Source organism: Pseudochaenichthys georgianus, unplaced genomic scaffold (genome assembly GCF_902827115.2).
Source record: "Pseudochaenichthys georgianus unplaced genomic scaffold, fPseGeo1.2 scaffold_2319_arrow_ctg1, whole genome shotgun sequence".
Taxonomy (NCBI): Eukaryota; Metazoa; Chordata; class Actinopteri; order Perciformes; family Channichthyidae; genus Pseudochaenichthys; species Pseudochaenichthys georgianus.
Genome location: NW_027262923.1, coordinates 1 through 13523, shown reverse-complemented (window position 1 = coordinate 13523; position 13523 = coordinate 1). Strand labels below are relative to the sequence as shown.

General features: G+C 41.7%; 1 protein-coding gene across 1 annotated transcript; it reads left to right on the top strand.

Annotated features, from left to right (window-relative positions):
- The first annotated feature begins 1307 nt into the window (after positions 1-1307).
- Positions 1308-13512, top strand: LOC117442021 (filamin-A-interacting protein 1-like). The gene is given in 4 exon segments (XM_034078013.2): positions 1308-1425; positions 4300-7024; positions 12427-12568; positions 12571-13512. Coding segments are annotated over 3 exon segments (2811 nt in total). The 5' UTR covers positions 1308-1425; positions 4300-4414; the 3' UTR covers positions 12630-13512.
- The last annotated feature ends 11 nt before the right edge of the window (positions 13513-13523 follow it).

Genomic DNA, 13523 nt, shown 5'->3' with positions numbered 1-13523 from the left:
TCAAGCAGTATAGATATAGATAGACGATATATATCACGATATTTTTTCATGTCTGTTATTATGGTTATTTTTCAAGTTACTTAACAGAACAAGCGCCTACAAGGTGACAGAAACAAGGAGCAACAGACCAACACAGCATTTCAAGCTGGTTTTATTTCTGAAATGAATCCCTGAATGAACAATTCAACATTTTGATATGGCTTCAAGTTCAAGGCAGTTTCTCAGTATAAACATGAACTTTCTGAGGTAGCGCTAGCAGTGAACATCAATAAACATGAAAAGGAGGGTAAAACATAACTAAGTAAAACATAAAACATCAATGAGGAAAAGTCAGTGCCAAACAATTAAAATGTAAACTTTAGACTTGAAGTGTAATAAAAGACTTTAGCATAACTGAAGAGAAAAGTTTATTTTTTTATAGTTTATTTAAAAAAAAAAAAAAAAATTCAATTATTATTTTTTTTTTTATCACGATAGATACGATATTTCTGAAAAAGCATATCGTGGAGACCTAATATCGTCACGACGATATATATCGTCATATCGCCCACCCCTAGAAACAGGGCATATAGTGGATAGGGTAAAATAAACAACAAGCAGATATCAACATGAAACGTCCCCAGTTTATCTTTCACACCAAGACGATATGTTTTTGTATTACTTCTGAAACGTTATGTTCACTTGTGAAAGTTAGGCATTGTTTTGGGAAAGATGTGCTATGTTGCCTTAATTTCCAGGACAAAAAGGTAAATATTCGATAAATCCAGGTTCAAAGTTCTCGTTGTTGACATGTTACAGTCAAAGGCGATGTTTCTTCTCTTGCACTCCACATGGCAGGACATCAAGTCAAACACCACGAACAGACAACTTTTTTACCTATTTTACGGGGAAAATCGATATAAATTGGACTATGAATGATATATAAACAAACCCCTTTGTAAACGTATTCAGAATATAGAAAGGACAGGATAAGTATTAAATAAATGGAGCGTAATGTTCACTTTTGGCTTCCAAACTATAAGAGAATAGGCAATCGAAACACCTCCAAAGGTAAATGCACGTATCTACCTTCTGTCATGGTGTGTTGGATGCGACTCATCTGAAGGCAGAACAGCCATCTCACATCTCACCAGTCTGTATTTCTGTAGTTTGCTTCATGTGCCCTGGACCCTGAGTGGAAGTGAGGAAGAACCTGCTCCTCTCCCCCTCAGTGTCCAAACAAGGGCAGCGTCTCTGAGCCATACATGGAGGTTTGATCACATCACCAGCAGAACACAGCGATGTGTAGCACTTCCACCTGGTTGTCTCTCGGTCACATGGTGTGTGTGAAGGCTTCAGCTCCCTCCTCTCTGACCGGGGGAGTCTGACAGGACGCAGATTACCTCCTTTAAAACAGATCAACCTGCTCTGCTTCCACACCGCTCGGTAAGCTTCACAGATTTGTTTCGCAGGGGGAAGAAGTTTAGTCGGGAACAGAAACACTTGTTGTGCTGAAACGTGATGTGAGCCGCGTGCGAAAGCCTCGGGGGAAACGTTAAACATCGACAGCACGCTGAAGCTTCTGCACTTTGCTTGCAACAGCTTTGAAGAATGTGCACTTATGCAACGACTGCACTGTTTGAATGTCAACAACTCTGTCCTGCTGGTGTTCAGGTGTATATCAGTATGTAGTGTCTCTACTTTAAAGAGTCCTCTCCAGCTGATGTTCAGGTGTATATCAGTATGTAGTGTCTCTACTTTAAAGAGTCCTCTCCTGCTGATGTTCAGGTGTATATCAGTATGTAGTGTCTCTACTTTAAAGAGTCCTCTCCTCTGATGTTCAGGTGTATATCAGTATGTAGTGTCTCTACTTTAAAGAGTCCTCTCCTGCTGATGTTCAGGTGTATATCAGTATGTAGTGTCTCTACTTTAAAGAGTCCTCTCCTGCTGATGTTCAGGTGTATATCAGTATGTAGTGTCTCTACTTTAAAGAGTCCTCTCCTGCTGATGTTCAGGTGTATATCAGTATGTAGTGTCTCTACTTTAAAGAGTCCTCTCCTCTGATGTTCAGGTGTATATCAGTATGTAGTGTCTCTACTTTAAAGAGTCCTCTCCTGCTGATGTTCAGGTGTATATCAGTATGTAGTGTCTCTACTTTAAAGAGTCCTCTCCTCTGATGTTCAGGTGTATATCAGTATGTAGTGTCTCTACTTTAAAGAGTCCTCTCCTGCTGATGTTCAGGTGTATATCAGTATGTAGTGTCTCTACTTTAAAGAGTCCTCTCCTGCTTATGTTCAGGTGTATATCAGTATGTAGTGTCTCTACTTTAAAGAGTCCTCTCCTGCTGATGTTCAGGTTTATATCAGTATGTAGTGTCTCTACTTTAAAGAGTCCTCTCCTGTTGGTGTTCAGGTGTATATCAGTATGTAGTGTCTCTACTTTAAAGAGTCCTCTCCTGCTGATGTTCAGGTGTATATCAGTATGTAGTGTCTCTACTTTAAAGAGTCCTCTCCTGCTGATGTTCAGGTGTATATCAGTATGTAGTGTCTCTACTTTAAAGAGTCCTCTCCTGCTGATGTTCAGGTGTATATCAGGATGTAGTGTCTCTACTTTAAAGAGTCCTCTCCTGCTGATGTTCAGGTGTATATCAGTATGTAGTGTCTCTACTTTAAAGAGTCCTCTCCTGCTGATGTTCAGGTGTATATCAGTATGTAGTGTCTCTACTTTAAAGAGTCCTCTCCAGCTGATGTTCAGGTGTATATCAGTATGTAGTGTCTCTACTTTAAAGAGTCCTCTCCTGCTGGTGTTCAGGTGTATATCAGTATGTAGTGTCTCTACTTTAAAGAGTCCTCTCCTGCTGATGTTCAGGTGTATATCAGTATGTAGTGTCTCTACTTTAAAGAGTCCTCTCCTGCTGATGTTCAGGTGTATATCAGTATGTAGTGTCTCTACTTTAAAGAGTCCTCTCCTGCTGATGTTCAGGTGTATATCAGTATGTAGTGTCTCTACTTTAAAGAGTCCTCTCCTGCTGATGTTCAGGTGTATATCAATATGTAGTGTCTCTACTTTAAAGAGTCCTCTCCTGCTGATGTTCAGGTGTATCAGTATGTAGCATCTCTACTTTAAAGAGTCCTCTCCTGCTGATGTTCAGGTGTATATCAGTATGTAGTGTCTCTACTTTAAAGAGTCCTCTCCTGCTGGTGTTCAGGTGTATATCAGTGTGTAGTGTCTCTACTTTAAAGAGTCCTCTCCTGCTGATGTTCAGGTGTATATCAGTATGTAGTGTCTCTACTTTAAAGAGTCCTCTCCTGCTGATGTTCAGGTGTATATCAGTATGTAGTGTCTCTACTTTAAAGAGTCCTCTCCTGCTGATGTGCAGGTGTATATCAGTATGTAGTGTCTCTACTTTAAAGAGTCCTCTCCTGCTGATGTGCAGATGTATATCAGTATGTAGTGTCTCTACTTTAAAGAGTCCTCTCCTGCTGATGTTCAGGTGTATATCAGTATGTAGTGTTTCTACTTTAAAGAGTCCTCTCCTGCTGATGTGCAGGTGTATATCAGTATGTAGTGTCTCTACTTTAAAGAGTCCTCTCCTCCTGATGTTCAGGTGTATATCAGTATGTAGTGTCTCTACTTTAAAGAGTCCTCTCCTCCTGATGTTCAGGTGTATATCAGTATGTAGTGTCTCTACTTTAAAGAGTCCTCTCCTGCTGATGTTCAGGTGTATATCAGTATGTAGTGTCTCTACTTTAAAGAGTCCTCTCCTGCTGATGTTCAGGTGTATATCAGTATGTAGTGTCTCTACTTTAAAGAGTCCTCTCCTGCTGATGTTCAGGTGTATATCAGTATGTAGTGTCTCTACTTTAAAGTTCAAAAAGCTCTTTATTGTTCTCATACTGTCTGTGCTGCAGCACCTCTTTTCACCCTCTGTCTGAAACCAGAGCCCAGTCTGCTCTGATCGGTTAGCCGGCCGGCTCTGTTGTGATTGGTCGACCTCTTTTAGAGATGTCCCACCCCTTAGCCTAACCATGTACAATGTGGTGGAGGCGCTAGCCAATAGAAGCACGAGTGTTACATTCGGATGTTGACAATTATAAAAAGTTCTGAATAACTCTCAACTCACTTTAGACTTTGAGAAATGTTGTACAGACCAACAGTTAACCGATTAATCGTTAATTTCACGGCCCATCCCTCTACTTATTGACCACAAATAAAAGCACCACTTGGAGACGGCCCATCACGTACAAAGTGTTGAAGCTGCTAGCCAGTAGCAGCGCGAGTGTTTTATTAAATGAACATGTTTTTCTGTCTGTGTTTCAGACTCAAAAGGCTGCTGGAGCAGGAGAAGGGCTACCAGGCTCGTAAGGACACGGATCACAACCGGCGGCTGGAGAGAATTCGAGCGGAGCTGGTGAAACTCAAGTCTTTCGCCCTGATGTTGGTGGACGAGAGGCAGCTGCACATCGAGCAAATCGACCAACAGACCCAGAAGATCCAGGACTTCGTTCAGAAGCTTCAGGAGAAAGAGCATCGTCTATCGGCCGTCAGCGAAACCGCCAAAGAAGACGGACAGAAACTCCTCAACCTGGAGAAGGAACTGGAGCACAGGGCGGCCACATGTGCACAGGAACACGAGGAAGTGACGGCAAAACTGACAAACGAGGAGTCCCAAAGCCGGCAGCTCAGATTGAAGATGGCCGGATTGGCGCACACGATCGAAGAGTTCGAGGAGAGGAATAAGTTGCTGCAGAAATCCGAAGAAGACCTGCAGGAGCTGAGGGAGAAGATCAGCAAAGGGGAGTGCGGGGACTCGTCTCTCATAACCGAACTGGAGAATCTGCGGAAGAAAGTTCTGGAGATGGAGGGCAAGGATGAGGAGATAACCAAAACAGAGACTCAGTGCAGGGAGCTGAGGAAAAGGCTGCAAGGAGAGGAGAACCACAGCAAGGAGCTGAGGCTGGAGGTGGAGAAGCTGCAGAGCAGGATGGCTGAGCTGGAGAAGCTGGAGGGGGCGTTCTGTAAAAGCACCACGGAGTGCGCTCAGCTTCATGCCATCCTGGAGAAAGAGAAACGTGTCGTGAAGGATCTGGCCGGCGAGCTGGAGGCGGTGAAAAGTCGCTTGAAGGAACTGGAGGGATCGGAGACGAAGTTTGAAAAGGCAGAGGCGCTCTTAAAAGACGATCTGATGAAGTTGAAGTCCTTCGCAGTGATTCTGGTGGATGACAGGAAGAATATGGCGGAGAGACTTAAACAAGAAGAACAAAGAAGTGAGGATTCAAGCAAGATGTTTAAAGCAGAGCAAGGCAAAGTCACAGAGGTCACGGAGAAGCTGATCGAGGAGAGCAAGTCACTTCTTAGATTCAAATCAGAAATGGAGGTCAAGGTGTCGACGCTCGTTAAAGAGAAAGACGAGTTGAAGACTCAACTCGCAAGTGAAGAGGAAAAGTGCAAGCAGATGAATACCACACTTGGTGGTATGAAAATAAGAATGGACGGACTCGAGGAGAAGTCGTTCAACAACAGAAACCCAGACGAAGACAACAAAGTCAAAGAGCTCACGATAGAAATTGAAAGACTTAAAAGCAGGCTGAAACAACTTGAAGTGGTCGAAGGGGATTTAATGAAGACGGAGGACGAGTACGATCTACTGGAGAAGAAATTCAGAACGGAGCAGGACAAAGCCAACGCTCTTTCAAAGATTCTGGAAGAAATGAAAAGTCAGACGGCCAGGAACAAGGCCATCGAGAAAGGAGAGGCTCCCGAGGCCGAGCTGAGAATCCGCTGCAAGTCGGAGGAAGCGAAAACCAGAGAGCTGCAAACGGACGTCCGGGCTTTGAAGGAGAAGATCCACGAGCTGATGAACAAGGAGGACCAGCTCTCTCAGCTGCAGGTGGATTACTCGGTGCTGCAGCAGAGGTTCATGGAGGAGGAAGAGAAGAAGCGGAGCATGGGCTACGATTTTGCAAACCTCGCCAACGAGCTGGAAGCCACGAAGCGTTATAGTCACGCCTTGAGACCTAGCATGAACGGGAAGAGGATGGTAAATGTCCCGGTGACCTCCACGGCGGTACAAACAGATGAGATTATTGGCGAACAAGCAGAGGACGACACAGCCGCGGGATTTATCCGTAAATCAGTCCTCGAGGAAAACCACCTTATGAACAACCTCAGACAACAGGGTCTAAAAAAGCCGGCAGTTCTTGAGCGATTCCCTCCAGCGTCCGCAGATCTGACGGACAAAAAGTCCTGGATACCGTGGATGAAAAAGAAAGCGGCTATTAGTCTCACTCAGACTCTGACTGACAAGATGAATCGGGCGTCCTTGAATCCGCCGGAGACGAGACGGCCGTGTCAACCATTGCATATTCGAGTTACCCCGGATCACCTGAACAGCACCGCCACCTTGGAGATAACCAGTCCCCGGGCGGAGGACTTCTTCTCCAGCACCACCATCATCCCAACCCTCGGAAACCAGAAACCTCGCATTACAATTGTCCCAAAGACGCCAATGACAATGGCTTCGAAGAGCAAAGATTGCGATCCGTTGGGAGGCTTCGATCGAGCCAAATCTCCCGTCACGATCACGGCCGTGTCCAGTGCCAAAAGTCCAGACAAGTCCAATGCTTGCAGTCCTTTGGAAAGACTGAAATCGCCAGTGTCCTTTATTAGGGTTAGCTCCATCCCTGTGGCTGAAACATGTGCCGCCCCTGAGCCGAAGGACACGACTGCCAGCCGACCCACGATGATCAACATGACACCCGACAAGTTACCTTTCAGGAAGTACAACGCCAGCAGCAGCATCATCACCACGGAGGACAACATGATCCACATCCACCTGGGTCCGCAGTACAAGAGGCCTTCGGAGGGATGCAGCAGTTCGGTGTTGACGCTCAGATCTTCAGAAAGCAGCAAGGAAGTGTCAACAGGAACCGTGCTGCGCTCGCCACGACAATCATTGGTCGGGAAGACGATTCAGAGCAAGATGACGAGCAGCATCACGATCACACCGATCTCCTCGACATCGCCCAGACCAGCAGCTCCAACGGTGAGACCATCAAGTCCAACTCGAACAAGTGTTCCTGCATACATCTGAATGTCCCTGGCAATAAGGTACAGGCAGACATTCAAGGTGCTCAGGTCGTGTACTCAGATTTTGTTCTTGAGTAAATGTAGAAGTACTCAGATCTTGTACTTTTGTAAAAGTAGAAGTACTCAGATCTTGTACTTGAGTAAAAGTAGAAGTACTCAGATCTTGTACTTGAGTCAAAGTAGAAGTACTCAGATCTTGTACTTGAGTGAAAGTAGAAGTACTCAGATATTGTACTTGAGTAAAAGTAGAAGTAGTCAGATCTTGTTCTTGAGTAAAGGTAGAAGTACTCAGATCTTGTACTTGAGTAAATGTAGAAGTACTCAGATCTTGTACTTGAGTAAAAGTAGAAGTACTCAGATCTTGTACTTTTGTAAAAGTAGAAGTACTCAGATCTTGTACTTGAGCAAAAGTAGAGGTACTCAGATCTTGTACTTGAGTAAAACTAGAAGTACTCAGATCTTGTACTTGAGTAAAAGTAGAAGTACTCAGATCTTGTACTTGAGTAAAAGTAGAAGTACTCAGATCTTGTACTTGAGTAAAACTAGAAGTACTCAGATCTTGTACTTGAGTCAAAGTAGAAGTACTCAGATCTTGTACTTGAGTAAAAGTAGAGGTACTCAGATCTTGTACTTGAGTAAAACTAGAAGTACTCAGATCTTGTACTTGAGTAAAAGTAGAAGTACTCAGATCTTGTACTTGAGTAAAAGTAGAAGTACTCAGATCTTGTACTTGAGTAAAACTAGAAGTACTCAGATCTTGTACTTGAGTAAAACTAGAAGTACTCAGATCTTGTACTTGAGTCAAAGTAGAAGTACTCAGATCTTGTACTTGAGTAAAACTAGAAGTACTCAGATCTTGTACTTGAGTCAAAGTAGAAGTACTCAGATCTTGTACTTGAGTAAAGTAGAAGTACTCAGATCTTGTACTTGAGTTAAAGTAGAAGTACTCAGATCTTGTACTTGAGTGAAAGCAGAAGTACTCAGATCTTGTACTTGAGTCAAAGTAGAAGTACTCAGATCTTGTACTTGAGTAAAAGTAGAGGTACTCAGATCTTGTACTTGAGTAAAACTAGAAGTACTCAGATCTTGTACTTGAGTAAAAGTAGAAGTACTCAGATCTTGTACTTGAGTAAAAGTAGAAGTACTCAGATCTTGTACTTGAGTAAAACTAGAAGTACTCAGATCTTGTACTTGAGTAAAACTAGAAGTACTCAGATCTTGTACTTGAGTCAAAGTAGAAGTACTCAGATCTTGTACTTGAGTAAAACTAGAAGTACTCAGATCTTGTACTTGAGTCAAAGTAGAAGTACTCAGATCTTGTACTTGAGTAAAAGTAGAAGTACTCAGATCTTGTACTTGAGTTAAAGTAGAAGTACTCAGATCTTATACTTGAGTGAAAGCAGAAGTACTCAGATCTTGTACTTGAGTGAAAGTAGAAGTACTCAGATCTTGTACTTGAGTAAAAGTAGAAGTACTCAGATCTTGTACTTGAGTAAAACTAGAAGTACTCAGATCTTGTACTTGAGTCAAAGTAGAAGTACTCAGATCTTGTACTTGAGTAAAACTAGAAGTACTCAGATCTTGTACTTGAGTGAAAGCAGAAGTACTCAGATCTTGTACTTGAGTGAAAGTAGAAGTACTCAGATATTGTACTTGAGTAAAAGTAGAAGTAGTCAGATCTTGTTCTTGAGTAAAGGTAGAAGTACTCAGATCTTGTACTTGAGTAAAAGTAGAAGTACTCAGATCTTGTACTTGAGTAAAAGTAGAAGTACTCAGATCTTGTACTTGAGTGAAAGTAGAAGTATTCAGATATTGTACTTGAGTAAAAGTAGAAGTAGTCAGATCTTGTTCTTGAGTAAAGGTAGAAGTACTCAAATCTTGTACTTGAGTAAAAGTAGAAGTACTCAGATCTTGTACTTGAGTGAAAGTAGAAGTACTCAGATATTGTACTTGAGTAAAAGTAGAAGTAGTCAGATCTTGTTCTTGAGTAAAGGTAGAAGTACTCAGATCTTGTACTTGAGTAAATGTAGAAGTACTCAGATCTTGTACTTGAGTAAAAGTAGAAGTACTCAGATCTTGTTCTTGAGTAAATGTAGAAGTACTCAGATCTTGTACTTTTGTAAAAGTAGAAGTACTCAGATCTTGTACTTGAGCAAAAGTAGAAGTACTCAGATCTTGTACTTGAGTCAAAGTAGAAGTACTCAGATCTTGTACTTGAGTAAAAGTAGAGGTACTCAGATCTTGTACTTGAGTTAAAGTAGAAGTACTCAGATCTTGTACTTGAGTTAAAGTAGAAGTACTCAGATATTGTACTTGAGTACAAGTAGAAGTACTCAGATCTTGTACTTGAGTCAAAGTAGAAGTACTCAGATCTTGTACTTGAGTAAAACTAGAAGTACTCAGATCTTGTTCTTGAGTAAAAGTAGAAGTACTCAGATCTTGTACTTGAGTAAAACTAGAAGTACTCAGATCTTGTACTTGAGTAAAAGTAGAAGTACTCAGATATTGTACTTGAGTAAAAGTAGAAGTACTCAGATCTTGTACTTGAGTAAAAGTAGAAGTACTCAGATCTTGTACTTGAGTAAAACTAGAAGTACTCAGATCTTGTACTTGAGTCAAAGTAGAAGTACTCAGATCTTGTACTTGAGTAAAACTAGAAGTACTCAGATCTTGTACTTGAGTCAAAGTAGAAGTACTCAGATCTTGTACTTGAGTAAAAGTAGAAGTACTCAGATCTTGTACTTGAGTTAAAGTAGAAGTACTCAGATCTTGTACTTGAGTGAAAGCAGAAGTACTCAGATCTTGTACTTGAGTGAAAGTAGAAGTACTCAGATATTGTACTTGAGTAAAAGTAGAAGTAGTCAGATCTTGTTCTTGAGTAAAGGTAGAAGTACTCAGATCTTGTACTTGAGTAAAAGTAGAAGTACTCAGATCTTGTACTTGAGTGAAAGTAGAAGTATTCAGATATTGTACTTGAGTAAAAGTAGAAGTAGTCAGATCTTGTTCTTGAGTAAAGGTAGAAGTACTCAGATCTTGTACTTGTGTAAAAGTAGAAGTACTCAGATCTTGTACTTAGTAAAAGTAGAAGTACTCAGATCTTGTACTTGAGTCAAAGTAGAAGTACTCAGATCTTGTACTTGAGTAAAACTAGAAGTACTCAGATCTTGTTCTTGAGTAAAAGTAGAAGTACTCAGATCTTGTACTTGAGTTAAAGTAGAAGTACTCAGATCTTGTACTTGAGTACAAGTAGAAGTACTCAGATCTTGTACTTGAGTCAAAGTAGAAGTACTCAGATCTTGTACTTGAGTAAAACTAGAAGTACTCAGATCTTGTACTTGAGTAAAAGTAGAAGTACTCAGATATTGTACTTGAGTAAAAGTAGAAGTACTCAGATCTTGTACTTGAGTAAAAGTAGAAGTACTCAGGTCTTGTACTTGAGTAAAACTAGAAGTACTCAGATCTTGTACTTGAGTCAAAGTAGAAGTACTCAGATCTTGTACTTGAGTAAAACTAGAAGTACTCAGATCTTGTACTTGAGTCAAAGTAGAAGTACTCAGATCTTGTACTTGAGTAAAAGTAGAAGTACTCAGATCTTGTACTTGAGTTAAAGTAGAAGTACTCAGATCTTGTACTTGAGTGAAAGCAGAAGTACTCAGATCTTGTACTTGAGTGAAAGTAGAAGTACTCAGATATTGTACTTGAGTAAAAGTAGAAGTAGTCAGATCTTGTTCTTGAGTAAAGGTAGAAGTACTCAGATCTTGTACTTGAGTAAAAGTAGAAGTACTCAGATCTTGTACTTGAGTGAAAGTAGAAGTATTCAGATATTGTACTTGAGTAAAAGTAGAAGTAGTCAGATCTTGTTCTTGAGTAAAGGTAGAAGTACTCAGATCTTGTACTTGTGTAAAAGTAGAAGTACTCAGATCTTGTACTTAGTAAAAGTAGAAGTACTCAGATCTTGTACTTGAGTAAAAGTAGAAATACTCAGATCTTTTAACGTCTGAATTTGGGAAATGTAAAAAAATCTACTTTTAAAACCTGGAACGCGGCTCACCAGAACCGATGCTAACACGGGAGCTACGAGCTGGCTCTGCTGGCAACACAAGGACAGCAGTTCCAACAGGAGTTTCCCAAAAGAAGTATTTATTTACCAACACAGTGTTTACAACCAACAATAACACAAACACCGGAGCGCTGTCCTGGTGCACGGAGCAGGGCAGCCGAGGGAGCGAGCCTGTTCTGAGGCCTCTTAAACAGGGCCACCAGCAACAGCACCACCTGGTGGTAGTGCTGCGTACCGGTACGCCGAACCGGTACTGGACTTGTAAAAAGTTTCGGTTCAAGTCCGGTTAAAACCGGAACGTCGGGAACCGGTACTTGGACTCGCAAAAAAACTACCACTTATGTATATTCTGGTTTCTGTGGTTATTTAAACATTCCCTGATAAACGTTATTCAGCGTCAATAAATGAGTGCTAATCCCAGTGTGCTCAGTGTACAACATTACATGTCATTTCACCTTCGATTCACGGTTTGAAAACGTAGCATTTCGCCACATGCTAATGATAACCGGAAGTGAAGACTTTTCAGAATAAAAGTATTAAGTTAATAGTGTGAACTTCCGGTTTTTTCAGAATAAAATTGATTTAAATTAAATAGTGTATTTAATTCAAAATTACGCCATATCAACATTGATTTTAATTTCTAACAGTATGTATGTACATCACTATGTATGTAGTATGTACTGTATAATGTACACATGTAGAGTTGTAGAAAAGACATGGTGTACAGACAGTACAGTACACTCTGACTGTACAGTCACTACAGTGTAGCCTATACTGTATAGTAGGTGTGTAACAGTGTAATGTGTATAGTCTACTCTCCACTCTACCTTTCAGCAACGCTTTAGGGATTTAGGCTCAGTCAGCTCAGGGACTGTTTGGTTACTTTAGTTTGGTAAATGAAATACATGTTTGCACTTTGTAGTAGTTCACTGTAGTTGCTGTCATAAGTCATTTGTAGACTAAGTGGCAAAAAGTGTTTTTTTTACATTTGTACTTTGTAGAGAAATGTGGACACAAGTTGGAAGGGAGCGCAATAAACCTGACGAGTTTGAATTTGAGTTGATTATGAGTTAATTTTCAATTGATAATTAGCTCACAATAAGTTCACTTTAGTCACACAACTTGACACAAGCCATGGGTTCAGGTCCGGACTTATAAGTCCGGACCTGAACCTGAACCTCTGGACTTGAGTCCGGACCTGAACCTGAATGTGAGTCCACTACCTGGTGGACAACCACACTGTTCCGAGTTCAAATCTTCTCCTAAAATCTCTTTAATGTTTTTTTCTTCTCTTCCAGCCCGTCTCAGAAGTGCTCGCTCCTCGCGGCGCGGCCACTCGGATCCCGATGTGTATGAAAGGTATGAAACCCAACAGCAAGGCGGTTTTGGGCGTTTCGACGGTGACGAGATTAGAGTCGAGGGCCGAGAGCCAGTCGGTGAAATTGAGCTGAGGAAGTCGACGCTGTGCAGCTCGTCTTCTGCGACAGGGGGCACAAGCTGAGGGGATTCAAAAAATGCTAAGATAAGATAGAATGGACCTTTATGAATCCTCGTGGAAGTTCAGCGGTTTGAACGGCGACAGAAGGAAGAAACAGATTCACACGAGAGATGCATCGTTCGTTGAATGTAACGCACATGCACACATGGGACTCGCGTTCCAAACACTACTTCCTTTCACCTCCAGTTCTCTCATTTCTCCTGACCGCACGTCTCCAGTGCATGAACTCCATCTCGTGATTATCTCTGGCTGAAATGTAGCTTTGGATTCGTTCTACTTTTTATTCCATAGCTTGAGTTCATTTCACCGCCGGACGTTTCCAGCTACTGCGAAGTGTTTGTGAAAAGGCGCCTGAATAAAAACTATTTATCTCTGAGACAAGTGTGGCATTGCTGCGTGTGTGTGTGTGTGTGTGTGTGTGTGTGTGTGTGTGTGTGTGTGTGTGTGTGTGAGATATCATACTAACCCATAATGCTAAACCAAATCAACAATCACTTGATGATGTTTCCGTAGCTCGTGTGGAAGTGCGTGAAGTTAGTTAAAGTCAAACAAAGAGTAGCGTTAGCGTTAGCGTTAGCGTTAGCGTTAGCGTTAGCATGCGGCTCCTCATCTGGATGAACAGGACGGGATGGAAGTCGGGTGAAGGCAGAAAGAAAGGTTCTTTACTCGGGTCTTTTTAAACATGCTTCACAATAAAAGCTGCGCCACTTGTTCCGTAATAACTCAGATACATGCGCAGACACTTTCTAACACCATGACCTTCACATCCAGACCCGGATGAACACGTGAAACGAAGGAACTTCAGACGTGATCGCCGACGGCAGCAGGGGCAGCTCCAGGCTGAATAGTGAATGCTGTTACTGCAAACAGAACGGTGCCTCGGCTTAGAGAGCATCT